This window comes from Sus scrofa, chromosome 14 (assembly GCF_054392235.1).
Source record: "Sus scrofa isolate SSC_HxYL_T2T_F1_AM1 chromosome 14, Sscrofa_HxYL_maternal_Yorkshire_Landrace_v2.0, whole genome shotgun sequence".
Classification (NCBI taxonomy): Eukaryota; Metazoa; Chordata; class Mammalia; order Artiodactyla; family Suidae; genus Sus; species Sus scrofa.
In genome coordinates, this window is record NC_139396.1 from 163,129,353 (window position 1) to 163,148,516 (window position 19,164).

The window sequence follows — 19,164 nt, forward strand, 5'->3', positions numbered from 1 at the left end:
GTGGGTGCAGCTGGGCGGCACCTGCCTCATCAAGAGGAACTCAAGGCAGCTACAACGCAGCTCTGTGTCTGAGTTTCCAGTTGCAGTAAAATTCTGGAAGAGGAAGTCCGCCCCCCCCCATGTGCCCACCCTGTGGCCTGATGACAGAGGGGCGGGCCATCCAGGGGCTGGGGTTTGGTCCAGAGGAAGCTGCTGGGCTGGCCTCGGCCTGAGAATCACCTGCGTTGCCAGGACAGGCAGGGCCGCCTGCTGGGTCCCCACCTGCCCAAAGGCCAAGAGCCCCTGCAGGCGCCCGGGGCTGCCCCACGGAGAGGACAGCAGGAAGCCCGGAGGTGTGCCACCCACGTCCCCAAGGCTGCCCCACGACAGCGACTTTTTTCCCTGAGCTTCCACGTTCAGTAGACCACTTTTACCTTGACTGTTTTGAAAGCCCGTCGAAAGTTTCGCAGCGGAAGGAAGTGCGCGCTGTGGCGGGCCAGCAGCCCACCCCAGGGGCAGGCCCAGGGCCCTTCTCGGGCTGGGGCTCCACTCTGCCCTGAAGAGCTGCCCTCCCTTGGGTCCCGGCCGCACAGAGCAGCGACCGTCTCCGAGCAAGTGCACGGCATCGAGTGGGCTGGCGGGGGACCCCGAGCACCCGCGGACGCGCTCACCCTGCACTCAAGTCGGGGGAGGGAGATGCCTCGGGCCCGGCACGCAGCCCTGGCCTCCCTCCCGCCCGGCTGCCCTGCACACTCCCGGGGCCACAGTGGCCGGGCCCGGACACAGCTCCGGAAGGTTCCTTCTGTCTCCTGCCTGGGAGGGGACGTGGAGGCAACGTGGGCTCCGAGGGCACCGGCACCCAGGGGCCCTGCGGGCCAGAGGGAGGCCCGGGGCGGAGCAGGGCGGGACCGGGTCTGCTGGATCCTTGGGCTCTGCGCTGTGCAATGTGCTCAGCTGGACTTGAATTATAGCCGATAACCCATGAGGGCAGAAGCCAAATCTTGCCCCCTCGGGTCTCTGGGGGCACGGAGGGCAGTAACAGGTGGGTGCCCGGGAGGGTCCTGGAGCTGAGAGAGCTGCGCATCCTGTGGCACAGCTGTTGGGAGGGAGGGAAGGCCCCGCCTGGCTCCTCTGGGGACTCAGGCTGCCCTGGGCTGAGCTGGTCTGTGAATGTGCCTCCGGGGCTGGGTGTTCGGAGCCCGCTGGTCACCGACACACAGCCTTCCAAGGACGGTCCCCGCTGCCCCATCTGTCTTCCGTGTCATGGTCATTCTGCGGCCATGCAGGCCTTGGCCAGCCCGCCCCTCACTGCCTTGTCTGTGCTGGGAAAGCTCGGCGCGGCCTGGCCAGCAGCACGAGCAGGGGTCAGCAGGTGCTCAGCTCCCAGGACCCGGGACACGAAGGTCTCTGCTCTCCTGGGCGGCCTCTGGATCTCAGGGAGGACCACGTCCTTTGTGTCCTCCTTGGGGACGCCTCTGTGTCCACGGCTGCGTCACAAAAGGCTCACTGGCTTAGAGTCACACTAAAATAGGTATCCACGTAAAGATTTAACTTTTATCCACCAAAGATTATCCCAGATCACGTGAACGTGAAAAACACTTGCATAGTTCCTGTATTTCTGAGTTTTAGAAATACTCAGTTTACTAAGTGTTTATTTTTATTTTTTATTTCTATTTATCGTCTTTTGTCTTTTTAGGGCCGCACCTGCGGCACATGGAGGTTCCCAGGCTCGGGGTCGAATCGGAGCTGTAACTGCCGGCCTACGCCAGAGCCACAGCCACGCGGGATCCAGGCCACGTCTGCGACCGACGCCACAGCTCACGGCAACGCCGGATGCTTGACCCATTGAGCGAGGCCAGGGATGGAACCCACAACCTCATGCTTCCTAGTCGGGTTTCCACTGCGCCCCGACGGGAGCTCCTTTCGTGCTTATTTTCTATCCCTAGGATTAGCCGCGACCCTCTTCGCATCCGCTTTCGATTTAATCTTCCCATCATGAGACACACAGAGCGTATTCATCAAAAAGAGATCACAGGAGTTCCCACCAAGGCACAGTGAGTTAGGAATCCGATTGCTGTGTCTCAGGCGTGGGGTCGACCCCCCGCCTGGGAACTTCCATATGCTGCAGGTGCAGCCAAAAAAATAAACAAAAAAAAAAAAGAGAGAGAGAGAGAGGTCCTAAAAGGTTTTTATTCACCTTTGGAGTAATAATTTGCCTAGAAAACAAAGATTCTGTGTGTTATCCAAACATGTCTTTATCAGGTCTTGGATTTCTTAGGAAACTGAGTCTTCTCAACATTGAAGGAATGAAGTGTTCTTATTTCTCAGGTATGTGACTTCCTGCATTTGCCTTGAAAATCTTTGTCACTTTGGATCAATGGTTACATATTGTTTCACCGTGACCTGCAATCTTGTTTAAGCATGCTTTCAACCTCTTGACGTTTTTTCCAAACTTCCCAAAAGAAAATCTGAAATAAAGTATTTTTGACCTCAAACTGACTTTGGGATTTTCAAGAGGGCCCTTGAAGAATGTCAAAATATTTGTTATCTTGCCTTTTATTTATTTATTTATTTATTTATTTATTTATTTAGTCTTTCTAGGGCCCGACACACAGCATATGGAGGTTCCCAGGCTAGGGGTCGAATTGGAGCCGTAGCTGCCAGCCTACACAGCAGCCATAGCAACGCCAGATCCAAGCCGTGTCTGTGACCTACACTACAGCTCACGGCAACACCAGATCCTTAACCCACTAAGCGAGACCAGGGACCAAACCTGAGTCTTCATGGATACTAGCCAGATTCGTTTCTGCTGAGCCACAACGGGAACTCTTTTTTTTTTAATCTTGCCTTTTAAAAATAGAGATATTAAACTGATTATGCTTAGTTGACGTGTTAAATTACATAGGAAACACTATCAAAGAGAAACCAATAACTGAAATGACTCATTTATAAATCTCTAAATCATATTTGTGTGGATAGATGTGTTTCCAAAATTATAAAAAACGGCCAGAAATTTTTCAATGTCCTCACTGTCTATATAATCAGTCATAATTCTAATTATTATCTTAAAATGTAACGTGCCTCAGAAATAGCCACATTTCTGTGTTAACTGTCCCCTTTTTGCAATAACCTCATCAGCCCTTTGACCCCGGCTAATTTTCAGTCTTTCATCACGTACGGAGTGTTACTGCTTTTTACTCGGATGGTTGCCTGAAAGCTTTTACAACCCGCCCCACACAAACGCGCCTCATCTTCCAAAAGCTCCCAGAAAGGCCTCCGGCAAAGGACCCTGGATACAGGTTTCTGGTAACTTGAAATCACGTCGCTTAACCAGATCCTGAACTCCTCGTGGGAAAGCGGATCAGTCCAAGGTCAAGCTCAACAATTAATCACTGATGAACCCATGAAGACGGTGAATCGCTTTTACGACTTCTCGTTTGAGGCTTTGCTGGGTCTGCTTCGTCTGGCAGCTTCGGAAATTCTTTCTCTTGAGCCATCAGAGCTTACAGAAATCTGGCAAATTACCCCTTTGTAGACAGAACCCGGATACTCATCTCTTCTCCCGACCTGACCCTCCCCAGTTCCGAAACGCTCAGTAAGTACTCGCTTCTCAAGTCCATGTGTTATCACATCGGGTCGATGAGAACACGCCTTGTCACAGGAGGCGCTTTAAATCATTAGCTATGTTCCCAAGACTTTGACTGGAACGTCACAGCTTAAAATGACGTACAGGGAGTCCCCGTCGTGGCGCAGCGGAAACCAGGCCAACTAGGAGCCATGAGGTTTTGGGCTCGGTCCCCGGCCTCGCTCAGTGGGTGAAGGATCCGGCATCGCCCTGAGCAGTGGTGTAGGTCGCAGACGCGGCTCAGATCTGGTGTGGCTGTGGCTCTGGTGTAGGCCGGTGGCTACAGCTCCGATTCGACCCCTAGCCTGGGAACCTCCATATGCCTTGGGTGCGGCCCTAAAAAGCCAAACAAAATAAGTAAATAAAATAAAATAAAATGACATTCCTGGAATCAAGTGGGTCTAGGCATCTCCCCATAAGAATCTCTGACACAAGCAGTTTCATTGCAAAGCTCCTTGGCCAACGACCATTTTGCCGAAGAAGAGAAAACAATGAAAATAAAACAGACGTTGAAAGGGACTTAAGAAAACATGAAAATTAATAAAAATGTTTCAAGATTTTACTGTGGAATGAAAATACTGAAAGACGTCGACGCATTTAAATGTGTGTAGACTCAAGGTGACAGGTGTATCTGGTTACGTCTTGGAGAAAAGGGGGGCGACGCCCCTTCTCAGAGCCGACCGCGCACAACTCAGGGTCTACCTGACCTGAGCCGGAGGTCAGTTCCTCTCGCACTGAACAGCCCGCTCTCCGTCTCCTCCGACGTCCCCGGACATGAAGCGAACAGTGGGAGGTGCCGCTCTTTCTTTACTGACGCACGGAACTCGTCTAACTGGTACCCGCTGGGCCGCACCGAAATGCCCATCGCCTGACCAGACCTGGCGTGCCATGCCACCACCTAAGCCGGATCCCGGCCAAACACCGGCCTTCCGCCTATACCATGGGTCCCACCATCAGACAGCAAAAAGGTTTCATCTTCTCCGGGAAACGTAGACCACCGGGAATCACGTGACCACGGTTTTAGGGGAAGAGGAGGAGCTGGCGTCTCCTTTTCCCGCCAGTGTCTGACCCCGCAGGTCCGTTTGGGGAAGGCGGAATGAGACGGCGTTTCTAAATCAGCTACAGCATCGATAATTAATGCCTCCGAGACTGTGACTCACTCCCCGCCTTTTTACGTTTGCTGCAGTTTGGGAAACTTTGGGTTTGCCCGGGTAGGAGGGACAGCTGTGCCCGCGCGGGATCTGCCGCCTGACGTGTGGTTTCTTGCACTGAGTGATCTGCCTCTTACGGCACTGAAACCCCACTGCCGAAGCCTGTCGTTGACCAGGTATTTTATCCCTCACAGCCCATGAGATGGGCAGGGGAACTGCTTGGCACACGGATGTTTATGGAGAAAATAGCAGGCCCTCAGCCAGGTGTGACCGGAAACCAGGGCGGACTGTACAGACGAGGTGATGCGGGGCGAAGCTCGGGCCTGGGGCCGGCCTCCGGGCTTCCCGCCTGTGCACAAGGAAAGGCCCCTTCTTGGCCGGCCCGGGGACCTCAGGGACATCGAGAAGAGAGGAATTCATGCAAATTCAAGGGCACCGAAAGCACAGTCTGGTGACACATTGCCGATGTGGCCTTTTGGCCTCGAGAGCCTTTTAAAAGTCTAATCTGGAACTCCGTACAAAAGTTCCAGCAAAGTGGACTTGAAAGAACCCACATGGAGCTCCTGCCATGGCGCAGTGGGTTAAGAACCTGACTGCAGAGGTGCGGGTTCCAGCCCCGGCCTGGAGCAGTGGGTTAAAGGATCCAGCATAGGTCACTGCTAGGGCTCAGGTTCAAGCCCTGGCCAGGACACTTCCAAAGGCGGTGTGTGCGGCCCTCAAATTGTTTTAAAAAGAAGATCCTACGTGTTTGCTCTTTCTGTACTTCTGTCGGTAACAGGCGAGGTTAAACGAGACGAGACTTATTCTGCAAGCAAGTCAGCCTTTGAGTATCTTTAAGAGGAACGGGGTGACTGAGGCAGAACCGTTTCAGTGAAAGTACAGCCCGCCCTGTGGGTGTCGAGCTGCCACATCTCTGTCAGCAAGTAGCATTTCCAATCGCTCCACGCTTCAGACTTGGAATCACGAAATGTGAAAAACTGCCCTACCAGCTGAAGCATGGTATAAACATCAGAAAAGGCACCACAGATGACGCGTGGACAGCCGCCGTGCCCACGGTGGGGGCCGCTCAGAGACCCCAGTGCCCTCACCAGACACCCCCTCAGGCCAGGGCACCAGGGCACCTGGACTGCCAGTCCACCTGCGCCCGCCCTCCCAACGCCTCAGGGTGACCGACTCGGGACTCAGACCCAGGCTGGGAGTTCCCTCCAACCATTCCCCCCCTGCTTTGCTTCTGTTTCCATAGAAACGCCGCCTATAAACTCCGATGGCTCAGACCTCACTCACTTTGGTGGGGGCTCCACCCCCAGCGCCGCCTACGAAAGTGACAAGGCTGTTAACGAAACCGACCTGCTCTCGGGACTCAGAATGGGTTTGCTGGCGCTCTGCTCCGGGCCGTGACACTTCCTGGGGACGGCAGGCCAGGCCGAGAGAATTCTGTGCAGACGCACCTGTTAAGACACTTCTCCTCATCCTTCAGCCCCCACCCCCGGGCCCCCTGCGGGCTCCGGGTACCTTCCCGGCTGCCACACTGTCCAGCCCCGGCAGAAACGGTCAGCCTTCGCCTCCTCCCTGGGTCTCTGTTTCCGGACGAGGCCCGGGTCATGGAGAACTCACACTCAGCCCGTGTGCACACTTTTCTCCTGCTCACCTGCCTCGAGTCACCTCACCGCTCAGTCCTGCTGAGAACCCGGAGAGGAGCCGCGAAACCGGCCTCCCCCGCAGCCCCCAGGAGCGCCCGCCCCAGTCAGCTTGCTTTCGGACTCGGCCCCAGCTGGTGGGAGACGGCACCTCCGCCGTCTGAAGCCCCTGGTCACGGGGCTTTGTCTTGGCCGCTCAGGACGCATCTTCCAAGGCAGCCTGGCCGCCAGAACACCTGCTCCCTCCAGGCGTCTGTGACAGGACGGCGGGCACCAGCCTCCGCCCGGCTGAATGCCCGCCCCCCCTCCCTCTGCAAGTGGCCCTCCCTCTGAAAGCCTGGCCTCCCGACCCCCTTCACCAGCATCCAGCCCAGGCCCAGGGTGGGCAGTGTGGTCCCAGGCTGGCCCCAGAGCGGCTCTCGGAGGCCCAGGGCTGGGACATCACAATTGTTTGGGCCGGTGCCGGGTCCCCCTTAGAGTCCAGCGCATCAAGCGCTCTCAGGGGCGGCTGGAAAGGGCTTTGGGCAGCCAGCGGCCCGGCTGGAAAAGCAGGACCAGACCCGGCCCTGCGGCTCCAATTCGCGGCGGTTTGAAGAGCCCGGGTTAGTTGAACGCTGTTGACGGGGTTTGCAGATTCAGGGATTCACCGCCAAGCGTGTGTTCTTTCCAAGTCATTTTTTTCTTCAGAAACCAAATGCCTGACCAGAGGTACAAAAGCCTCTGAAATATAATGAAACCACTTCCTGGTCCCGCCCGGCAGCCTCTGGACCCTGAGAGCCTGAGGCAGGGCCCCCGGCGGCAGGAGCTGGATAGCCCCCCGGGGGCAGAGGGCCACCTCACGCCCATCGTCCTTCCTGTTGGGTTGGTCCTGCCTCCCGGCCCCTTGCGTGCGTTTGAACAGCCCCAGAGGGCCTGGGATGGGCCCGCACAGCTGCGCGTGGTATCTGTGTGGGGTCCTGCCGAGCCCGGGTCCCGCTGTCTGTGGACACCGACCCCGGCCACCCCAGGCCGTTGAACAGTGCACGCGGATGGGCGGGCTGGACCCCCTCCCAGGCGGGGCTTCAGGAAACCACCCCTCTCCCTTCACAGTCGGGGGCAGAAGCGGCAAAGCCACTGGGGCCTCGGACCCTCTGGGCTGAATCGTGAAGGAGGGTCTGAGCTCCTCAAAGACCACCCTCCTCCGTGAGGGGCGCCCTGAAGGAGAGGGGGAGGCCCGCCTGCCAGCCCAGCTCAGGTGAGCATGCAGCACCCCCACAGCAAACCCCCCAGGGCAGAGAAGACCCCCCCCAGAGCCCAGCAGACACCTCAGGGTACAGCGGACCCTCTGAGCACAGCAGACGCTGTACTGTGGACCCCAGGCACCGTGGACCGGCCCTCCAGCAAGCAGGCGCCGCCCCAGGCACCATGGACCAGGCTCCCCAGGAAGCAGGCACCGCCCCAGGCACCATGGACCACGCCCCCAGCACAGCAGGCCCCGCCCCAGGCACCAAGGACCAGGCGCCCCAGGAAGCAGGCCCACTCCCAAGCACCATGGACCAGGCCCCCTGCAAGCAGGCCCCGCCCCAGGCACCGTGGACCAGGCCCCCCAGGAAGCAGGAGCCGCCCCAGGCACGGTGGACCAGGCCCCCAGCAAGCAGGCCCCGCCCCAGGCACCGAGGACCAGGCCCCCCAGCCCAGCAGCCTTGCACCCCTCCAGGCCCAGCACAGGGAGGCCCACAGCCCTGAGAGGCTGGGCCGGCAGCTCCCTCTTGGCGGTTTTGACGTCGCCCCCCACTCCGCGACAGCCGGCGTCCCCCGGGGTGTGTGTGCACACCAGGACACTGGAGGGCCTTAAACCCCGCAGGTCTTCCCAGGCTGCGGGTCTTACTCAGATTAGGGACATGGTGGGTGTGTGGTATTTTAATCGTAAGAAACATAAGGTATTTATAGCACAGAACACGACATTCCGAAAATCTTTCAGAGGATGTAGGAGCCTCGAAGAAACTTTGGCTTGAAGCAGGCTGCTCCGGGCCGTCCCCAGGCCCCGCCCTCACACCTCTGCGGGGACCCTCGCTCCCTTGGGCCAGCTGGAGAGGAGGCCGGGCCCTGGCCTGCGTCACCCCCCTCCCCCCCCCCAGCTCAGGGACCAGGGTTGAGGTCCCCAACCCAGGTCTCAGCCCCCAGCTTCAAGGCTGGCTGTGGAGTCAGAAGGAGGGGCAGGGGGACAGGTGGACAGGGACTGAAAGGCCCTGGACACATGCCTCAACGCAGGACTCGCTGCCCAGAGGGGGACCCCAGGAGGTCCCAGTTCCTCGTCAGCCCTAGGCGGCACTCGTCTCTGCAGAGGCTGGATGTCCACACACCTGGATACTACAGCGGGGCCTTCCCGGAGTCGGAAACCGGCAGCTTCACACCTGCCCTGGGCTGAGCTGTCAGGGCCTCATCTGTGCCACAGAGAACTTGGCCTTGGGGCCCTTTGTCCAGCTTGGAACCTGGATAGACGCTCAGAGCCCCCCAGCCCCCGAGGCCATGAGGGCCCCCTCCTGCAAGCGTCTGGCTGCCCCGACACTGGGACCCCCATCCAGACCCCACGGCCAGGAGAGCTGGGGCCGGTCCCCCGTGGCCTGTGCAGGAGGAGGAGGCCGTTTCCGCTCACCTGAGGCCGCCCCGCCACCAGCGGGCAACAGCCACAGCCCAGCTCCCCGGACCTGCCCGTGTCTCCAACAGACCAGCCCCCACGGAGCGGGGAGCCCGCCTGGTCTCCGGGCATCTCCGGGCGTCTCCGGGTGCCCAAGGCTGGCACAGAGTGACAACTACCCAGTAAGCGCCGGGAGCAGAAAGGCCCCAGCACCAGCCAGGGAACCTCCTTTCCAGGCCGAAGGAAAAGGTGTGACGGACCCCACCCCAGAGGCCCCCCAGGACGCTCGGCGAGCCCACCGCAGGCAGCGCGTGGCCACGCAGGCCCCTCGTCTGCTGACAGGTCACGGGCCCGCTGTCTGCGTGCCAGGCAGGGGGCCCGGGGCCTTCCTTTGTCATCTCTCGCCCAGCACGCCTGGGGGCGGCCTCCTACAGCTCCAGCTGGCAGGTGAGGGGACAGGACCAGAGCACCCTGGGCCCCACGCAGCCCCATGCCAGCCAGCGGCAGGGCCCAGAGTCATGGCCAAAACTGAGACAGAGTCGCCTCTGCTTGCAGAGGCTCTGGATCCGCAGAATCCAAACAAGCAGTGGAAAACTACACCAACCTCAGAAAAGTCAGTAAAAACAGGTGGTTGTGAAATCATACGGAGAGCCTTCGCACAAGCAAACCAACCCCACTTTGAAGATTTAATGAAAGAGGGGTTCCCGTCGTGGCTCGGTGGTAACGAACCTGACTAGAATCCGTGAGGACTCGGGTTCGATCCCTGGCCTTGCTCGGTGGGTTAAGGATCTGGCGTTGCCGTGAGCTGTGGTGCGGGTCCAAGACGCCGCTCGGATCCTGCGTGGCTGTGGCTGTGGGGCAGGCCGGCAGCTGCAGCTCCGATTCGACCCCTAGCCTGGGAACCTCCACATGCTGTGGGCGCGGCCCTGAAAAAAAAAAAAAGATTTAATGAAAGAGAAAATGCTTTTATAAAAGCAAAATAAGTAAAATACAGCAACAAAACCCTCGTGAGGGAAAAGGTGACGCTCTCTGGAAGGGTGACACAGCGTCCCTTGGGCAGAGGGGAGGCACCACGGCCACCACGCAAACCCTTCCCACGCGGCTTCCTAACCTCAACACGTGGGTCCCAGTAAAAATACCACCAGGGGTTTTCCTGAGCTGACAGCTCGGTCATCCAGTTCACAGGGAAAGACAATCAGACAAAAATCACCCAGGGGGAAAAAACAAAAAAACCCAAAAACCTTCAAAGGAGCAAGGCTGGAACGCGAGCCCTGACGGGTACTAGAACACGTGACATAAACTTCCAGGAAAAAAGGTGTGGTCCTACAGCCGAACAGCAGGTGAGCCAGCAGAACAGACGAGAAAATCCAGGAATAGACCCAAGCGCACGGGGACATGTAGCGTGTGACAAAGGAGCGTCTCAAAGGCGTGCGGGAAACGGACTTTTCATGCAGTGAGTGGGGCTGGGGTGACGGAACAGACGAAAGAGACAAAACCTGGTCCACTCGTGACAGCAGAAACCAGAATAAATTCTGAATGCACGATGGTTTCAACCTGATTCAGGAAACACAGTCGTGGCGAAGGAAACAGGACGGTCCTTTGTGACTGAAAGGGGGACACGTCCCTGAGCCCCGGAACCTATAAGTGACAGGGAGAAAGACGACAGACGCGGCCACGGAAAAGTCAAAATGTTTTAAACGGGAAAACACAAACCAAGCTGAGAGACAGTCGATAGTCTGGGAAAAGTATCTGCAGCTTATTCAGGAATAAAAGGTTCACGTCTTTAACCTACAGCGAGGCTTTAAAAATAAGAAACCATCAGCCCAGGGGACACATGGGTGAAGGACACACAAATGGCCTCTAACAATTTCGGAAGATATTCAGACGAGTTTATCCAAAAAATTCCACGTAAAGCTCCAGGAGACACCGTTCCCTGCCTGTGGGGCTGGCAGAGACCCAGCCTTGGCAGCAGCCCCGTGCAGGCGCCGAGGGGGAGCCTGAGCCCCACGGAGGGAATGGTGCGTCTGCCAGCATCACACGTGCCCCCCCAGCCACGCAGCCCGCTTCTGGGAACCAACCCACAGATACAAAGATCCACTGGCTCCGTCGAGAGACGGATACCGCGGTCCCGCCTGTGATGGCCAGCGGGAAGCAGCCTGGCCCTGACCAGGAACACGTGCGGTCGCAGGACAACGATTCTGCATGCCCCCGTGCCAACCCTGGAACCTGCGAACGCGTCACCTCTTGTGGCAAAGGGGTCGTGCCAATGGGGCTGCGGGAAGGGTCTGGAGATGCAAGATTCTGGGTGATGGCAGGTGGCGCAGGGAACCCCAGGTCCCGGGACCGAGGGAGGCAGGAGGGCCAGAGTCAGAGAAGGGGTGTGACAAAGGATCAGACGTCTAGGAAGGCAGGGCCACTAGCCAGGGAACAGAGCCGCCCCTGGAAGCCGGCTTCTCCCCGAGCCCCCAGGATAGCCCGGCCCTGCCCTGCTGCGACCCCAGCCCAGGGCCGGCCGGTCTTGAGACTTCTGACTCCGCAACTGTCGGATGTCATTCCTGCCACGTCTGTGGCAGCCATGGAAGCTCGTGAGCACGCACGCCCGGTGGCATGGCGTGTGCGCAGCAGCCAAGGGCAGTGGCTGGCATTGGCTTTGCGGGTACAGCGTGACATCCAGAAATACCGTCAAGTCAAAGGCGGGGTGTGGGGAGAGTGAACGGTAGGTAACCGTGTCTTCAAGAGGCAGGGCACACGAATACCTTACCAAGGATTCGGGGACAAATAAACCAGTCTTTTTCAAAAGGGATGTTTACAGGAGCAAAGTGGAAACAGGACAGAAGGAACAGCAGCCGAGGCTAGACTTTCCTGAACGTACCTTTGCCTCAGAGACTGGATTCTGGCAGCGCTCAAGTATCTGTGGCAATCACTGCATTTTCCACAGAAGGCAGTCCCTGAACGCGGAGACCGAAGCTGAATATCCGGTTAATTGTGCGCCTGGGCCGCCAGCGCCCGGGGGCTCCGGCAGCCCCACTGTGCCTTTGGTCCCACGGGGACAGGCGGTCAGCTCAGCACAGGAAAACTCCAGACCCGGTGCCCCCATCACCTGTCTCCCAACCAACACACAATCACAACTAGAAGAAGCAACACGACCTTGAACAAGACTGCGCAATGTAGAGAACGATCCAGATTGAGCCTAAAAGGAGTTGAAATCCTGAAGAGGCCAATAAACAGGGAGTCTTTATTTTTTTAACGGCTGCATCCACAGCACACGGAAGTTGGGGACAGAAGAGGGGCCATGCGAGGAGACGGGGCTGGGACAGAAGCCAGAGCTGTGTGGCTGTGAGGGCAGCGCCTGGCGAGAAAATCTGGGTGTGGGTGTGAGCAGTGACCCCCAGCAGGCAGGCCAGCGGCCGTGGGGCTTCTGCAGACGCTGCCGGCCATGGAAAATTTGGTGCCACCGCTAGCTTGCTTCAGCGAAGCTTCTCGAGGTCCCAATACCTCGCGCATGGTCACAGTCAAGGGTGGATGGGAACATGGCTCCTAGGCCTGATGTCTGCAGCCCGGCACACAAGCACGGGTTTCTAAAACCCAGAGTCGAGATCTGGCCCCTGGATGTCTCAGGAGAAGGGGCTTCGAGCCCAGTCAAGGAGCTGCACATTGATGGCAGGGCCAGAATGCAGCACTCGTCACCAGTGTAAACACCAAAGAGCACACGGAGCCAAGCACGGGCTGCAGGCAAAGCTGTCTCCAGCAGCCCCAGCAGTGGCTGCTGATGGCCAGACTCAGATCCCAGAACCCAAGGCCTCTGAGCGCTCGGCCACAGCTGCTCTCCCCCTGCAGCGTTTCCGCTGTAACGGAGGCACGGAACCCCAGAACGGCCCTCCTGTGTTAACTCAGCGAGGTGTCACGGCAACGCGCTGGGGGGCTGATCCTTTGCCATCCTGTGAGGCGTTGCCATAGCAACTGCAAGCACTGGCTTCTCGCTCAGCTGGCAGCAGAGGGAGGGAGACCCGGGCAAGGTGGCATCCCTGCGGGCGGGCCTTGAAGACGGGGTCCACAGGAAAGAGGCGAGGCCAAGAGCCCCCGGTCTGTACTTGCTCCGCCTGCAACCACTGCCTGGCCCTCGGCCAAGTCTCCGACGCCCGCCTCAGGACCTGGGGTCAGGAGGTTCCTCGGGGCGGCTGGGAGCATCCTAGTTCTTTCCCCGCAAACCGGAGAAACACGACCGCATGTGCCTGGACTCTGGCTGCCTCATCCCGAGCTGGTCGGTGCCGTCCTCCCCCCAGTACCCGCTTGGCCAGCCCTTCCGCAGAAGCAGGAGGCTGGGGGAGCGTCTCACCCCTGGGCAGGGCCCAGGTGACCCCAAAAGGGTCCCCGGGCCTCTCAGCTGGAGAACAGCCCCCATCCTCGCCCTGGGTGGAGGAGGCCCGCCTACGCACACGGCAACGGCAGCAGCACCTGGGAGCCCCGTGTGGGCTCAGCCTGGCCTTTGTGCCGGTGTGGGGGGGGGGTGCATGGGGCGTGGGGTGCAGGGGGAGGGGCAGGCCCCGCCAGTGGGGCAGAGTCCAGACCAGGCAGGGGGCCAGAGGGGCTGGGGTGCAGGTGGGGGCCTCTGGGACTTGGGAAAGGACCCCCAGCCCCAGCCCAGGTGACAGCCTTCCCTCCCTCCGCCATCTGGACATTCGTTCACTTCCCGACGCCCCTCTGACCGGCGGCCTGCCCACCGTCGGGGGCTCTGCAGATCCAGCCTCTGCTCCCAGACCGCATCACGGAAGCCCATCACCTGCAGCTTGAAGGCTACTTCGCCTCAAACACCCTGTTTAAGCCAGAAGCAGGCTCACCCACAGGCTGGCAAAGCCAGACCCCACCCTCCGCCCATGCCCACAGCCAGGGACCACCCACGTCCCCGCCAGGCCACAGGCACAGCACCCCCCTCCGGCAGCCGAGGGGAGTGTGGTGGGTGGGGCGGAGCCACTTTCCAATAAACTGGAAAAGAGTTGGTAAATAAACCTATTCACAATAACAAAAGGATAAAATATAACAGCTTAACAGAAAACAACCGTAAGAGCAACGTATAATAAACACGACAGAGCCCGAAGGATGCCCAGGTGCGTGACATACCCACCTTCCTCCCGTTTAATCTGGAAGTGTCATTCCTACCCAAATTTCGGTGAGTTTATTTTTGATCTTGAAATTTATTCTGAAGTTCAACTGGAAAAATAAATACGTGAGAGCAGCTGACGGTTTGGAAGAGCGCAGGCGGGCGGCTGTCAAAGCTCTGAAGGCGTGTGGATCAGAGCAAAACCGAGCCCCTGGGTGAGGGCGGAGGCCAGGGGAGAGGAGGACAGGCGGGCAGATGGACGGAGAGGGCAGCCGGGCTTGCCGAGGGAAAACGTGACATTCTAAATGGAGTGAAGTTCTTTTCCAAAACAGAATATTTCCATTGTAAACAGAGGCCCAGGTGAGACAAAGCCCCGGGCCGCACGTGCAGATGGGATGGCCTGGGGTGGGGGGTCCAGGGCCAGGGGGAGGGGGGCGGGCGGCTGCGCTGGGGCACAGGCGGCAGGTTCTGTCTGGAAAGACCGGGCACTCGGTTCTTGCCTCCGCCCGCCGCCCACTCCAGGAAAAGGCAGGGAGCTGAAGACCTGCTCTGAGAGGGAGACGTCTCCCACGTCCCAAGTCACCAGGGCCCTGGGAGGGTGGCCTGGCCAGCAAAGGCTAGGTGACACGGCCCCCGCACAGCAGGTGGGCACAGACCAGGACAACCCCGTGCGCAGGCGTGAGCCCCTCGGCCGAGCCTATCCCAGGTGGGTCCTGGGGGCCAAGCCCCAGCGCTGGGCTGCAAACACAGCTGATCCCTGGGGGTTGGGCCGGGTCCAGGCCCACCAACAGGTCCTACAATAATCCCGTGGGGCCTGCAGCTGGAATTCAGTTTCCTGGATGCAAAACCCGCCTGGCTGCTGGTGCCGGGGCAAGGCCTGGCTGCACAGACACACACGGATTTGGGCGTGGGGGTATATCTTAGGGCTGGACGACCCCCGATGCCTGCGGAAAAACTGATTTTTCTCTAAGTCTTGATCATCCCACCTGAATAATCTGCCTTGGAATAAACTGTGGCCCCATCGTCCAGCTGGACAGAGCTGGGGGGACCCAGGCAAAGCCACTGAGTGCAGGCTGCGTGCCGGGAGCCTGGACGAGGCCTGGAGGACCCACCGGGCCCGCCTAGGCTCCTTCCGCAGCCCCGCCACCGGCAGGGCCCCCCTAAGTCCCAGGGTCCCCAGGGCCAAGCACATGGAGGGCAGGGCGGGGCCGAGCAGAGGGACTGGGAGGGTGCCCACGTCAGGCTCGACCGGGCAGTAGCCAGGGTGACGAGTGCCCAGAGGGGGGACCGAAGTGAGGTCCAGGAAGGGGCCGAAGCTAGGACACAGCAGCTCAGGTGTGGCCAGAGCGAGGCCGAGACTGGACACGTCGAGGGTGGGGCTCGGCAGTGCTGCCCCCCCCGCCAGGGGAGCAGGAGCTGCTGTGGGGTTGGGGGCCCACATCCCCTGTCCCCATGTGGCCCCTGGGGTCAGCACGAGCACCCTGTGTGGAGGTGGCCCGGAAAGCCAAGGGTCCAGGCCCCGCCGAGCACCAGCTGCAGGCTGAGGACCAGCTGCGTCCACGGGCGCTGAGGGCCCGGGACCGGCGGAGGGGTGCTTGGTCCGGCGACAAGTGGGAGTGGGGGGCTTCTCGGAGCCAAGGATTGGGGAGCAGGGGCTGTGGACGGGGTGGCGTGGGGTCTCAACCCCAGCGGACCCCCAGCTGGAAGGAGGGGGAGGGCGTGTCTGGAAGGAATTCTGGGGCAGCCGGGTGGCACCCGGAGGGGAGGGTGTGGTCCTTTCGAGGAAGTGCCCAGGGCGGCAAGGAAGACCTGCCTTGGGGGGAGGGAAAGGCCCGGGGGCTCTGCTTGCAGGCGCCCCTCCCTCCCCCACAGAACCCCGGTCTGGGGCCGGAGCCCGGTGTTCCCGAACCAAGGAGAGACAGAGGCACAGGAAAGGCCTCTGGGAACTTGGGTTTTATGGAGCCAGACCCCGGACCGGGGGCAGAGGCGGGCACGGCCCACATGCCAGCCCCGGCGGCAGGGAGCGGGCACAGGCTGCGCCTGGAGTGGGCACAGGCCGGGGCTGGCGTCCCCACACGGACCCAGGGGCCAGCTGAGGTTCCCAAAGGCAGCCAGGCTTTGTGGGAAGTGGAGGAGGGGGCAGGAGGGGGAGGGGGAGGGCCAGGGGTGCCCACAACGCAGGCCGGCCCCGCTGACATCTCTGCTTCTGCGGAGAGGGTGGTCATCTGCCAAAAAGCTGCTGTGTTCACAGTTTACCCTCTTAATAACCTCTTCTTTGCAGTGGGGGTCCTCCCTCCGCAGACCCGATGGAGGTGGCAGCTGGCTGAGTCCAGCTGAGCTCAGACCCTGTGTCCCTCCCCAGGCTGGCTGGGAGGCCCCCAGAGGCAAAGGTCTGAGAGCTCCCCCCGCACCGGGCTCCCCTCTCCATGCACCCCGCCAATGCGCCCTGCCTTCGAACCCCCCCCAGCCGCTGCTTCTGCTGGGGAAAGACCCCGCCAGCAACGCTCTGTGCAGGCGGTGAGCGCCAGGTGCGGGCTGCCTTGTAGCAGGGACTGTGGCCATGACAGCCACACCTACGGTGACTGCGGCTGGGAGGAGCACGTGCCTACGCCACCCCATCAGAGCTGCCCTGAGCCAGCTCAGGCTGGGCCGTGAGGACAGCAGGCTTATCTCCCCACTGTGGCATTCAGAGGGGTCATCCAGGGCTGAGCCAGGGACAGAGGGCCTGGGTGGAGAGACACCGTGAGCCCTGGCGGGATCCCAGCCCACCCGGCCACCTCGGGGGCCGGCCACCCCGCCCTCCCCCGCCCAGGTGACGTTAGCTCACATGTGTCCCTTTCTCAGTGCTCCTAAAGCGAGCGTCCATCACCCGCAGTCTGAGTTTCCAGGCACGACAGCGGGGATGCGCTTCGGGCCGCTGAGCTGTGCACTTAAAAACGGTTCAGGGGTAACCTTTATGCTGCGTGTCATTTACCGCCGAAAAAGCTGGCAAACACCATCTCTGGTCTGTTCCCAAGGCCAGTGCGGCCGGTCTGGATAATCCATCTCCGGGAGTCAGCGCCCCTGTGGGCACCGCCACGAGGGAAATGGCCCTCTCCCTGGGGACAGACTGCTCATGTCACACACACCAGCCATGGTGCCTCGCTCATGGGGAGGGCCGCTAAACGTCACAGCCGCTTGGCGAGAGCGGCCCCCAGCAGTTCCCAAAGCTGGGCTTCCCCGTGTGTCCAGGTGCCCCTGAGCCCGTGCACAGCCTCTGGAATGGGCCACGTGTAACAGGTGCGCGTGTGACCCAGCCGCGCGTCCGGGGGCTGCCTCCAGATCCTGTTCCCTGCCCTCCCCACTCAGCCGCAGGGAGGAGTGGAAAGACCAGAACCACGTCTTGCCCACGTTCTAAACACACCCCAGCACGGCAGCCCAGGACCCCGAGAGGCCTCACGAGGCCGCCCAATGAGGGAGCGGGAAGCCGCCCTCCGACTACGCCCCAACGTGCGCACGAAGATAAAACCCTGGCAGGAACCCACGCTTCCTCTGGTCACCCCTCTCGGCTCAGCCGCGTTTCTGGGGCCCTGCAGCCAGCTGGCTTTTCAAAGCCAAGAACCGGTGGGAGGAGCCAGAATCCTGGGCTCTGCAGAGCCTGCGGGGGAGGGGGGGGGCTGCCCAGCCGCAGGGGTGAGGAGCGAGGACCACCCCCAGGCAGGGGTGCAGGAGGCCCAGCCCGGGGGGTGGCGGCGATGGTGCCATGCACGCCCGCCTCGCTGCCCCAGCCTCCCTCCCACTTGTTGTGGGAACACCCGGCTGACCCCACCCCTCCCCAGTCTGGGCCCCGAGGGGAGGAGAGGGCCGCTTCCCCTAAGCAGCTCCCGCCCAGGCCTGCCCAACTCGCCTCCCACACCCCTGCGCCAATGGGCAAAGCCGGGCAGCAGCAGCCGTCTCAGGCACCCTCTCCAACCAGGGACCTTGGCCTTTGGACCCGCCATCTCAGCGCAATGGACAGAAAGCCCGGGTCCACTGGCTACTCCGGACACGGAGACGTTGAAAACACCCTCCCCCGATGCTAAGCCATCTCAGTGGATTCGTGCAAACGGGCTAGGCTGCTCAGGCTTCTAGTTACCCCAGGCCCGTAAGCTAAGGCAGCGCACACCCTGCTACAGCGAGAGGGAGGGACCCTCGCACTGAAGCCTGCACGGCCCGCTTGGCAGCACAGCCCTCCCGGAGAGGCTCACGGCGCGACGGCAGCTGGGCGGCCAGGGCCTGAGCAGCCGAGGCCTCCGAGCTGCAGAGAAACTTGTCTTCAGAAGTGATTCACTCACCACAGGCCCAGCAAGGCCAGTCCTGGGCGCCCCCTCGAGGTATAATTACCCCCGAGCTCCAGGCAGGACAAGGCAGCACTTCAGGGAGTTAGAACCGGCCAAGAGATGCTGAAGCCAAGTGAGGCACGGGCTCCGGTCAGGCCTCCTCAGGACAGAGCAGCCTCCACCCTCGGTGTCCCCCCGGCCACATGGCCTGCAGGAACCGGCAGGGCGAAGCCTGGCCTCGGCTCCAGCGGCACCCAGGACGTCCCGGGGTCACTGTGGCTCAAAGGCCGTGTATCAGCCGCACCACGGGGCAGCTTCTCCAATGCTCCCCTCTCAGACCTCGACAGGCTGGTCTCTAAGGAAAGCTGTTCGGCTGCAAGACGGGCCTCGGCAGGGAGGGAGTGGGTGTCCGGGCTGTGCCATCTGCAGCCTCAGCTCCCGGCGGAGCTACAAGACCCCAAAGACCTGGGCCAAGAGACCCCAACAGGGGTGAGCTCGGCTGGCAGCCACCCCGAAGCCCCCAGCCTCACAGGCAGGCTGGGCGGGAAGCACACCCACACCGGAGACCAGGGGCCGGCCTTTCCCCGGGGCGGGCCAGCCCTGCCCCACCGCCGCCTTACCTTGCCGAAGCTGCCCTTGCCGATGGCACGCAGGATCTGGAAGTGGTCCAAGTTCACTGCAGAGAAAACAGAGGATGCTGGGTGAGGTGGCGGAAAGGCCCCGTGCCCGCCCCAAGTCCCCGGCCGGAGCAGCTTCTCG

At 60.7% G+C, this 19,164-nt stretch overlaps 1 protein-coding gene across 4 annotated transcripts in view; it reads right to left on the bottom strand.

Moving 5' to 3' along the window:
• STK32C (serine/threonine kinase 32C) overlaps positions 1-19,164 on the bottom strand; it is an 86,675-nt gene that overhangs the window by 16,560 nt on the left and 50,951 nt on the right. For all 4 annotated transcript variants that reach the window (XM_021073875.2, XM_084995413.1, XM_003483577.5 and 1 more), the window contains one exon: positions 19,026-19,081. Coding sequence is in view for 2 of the 4 variants with exons in the window: in XM_084995413.1 (XP_084851539.1) it covers positions 19,026-19,081 (56 nt within the window). In the remaining 2 variants the exon portion in view is untranslated. The remainder of the gene's footprint in view (positions 1-19,025; positions 19,082-19,164) is intronic.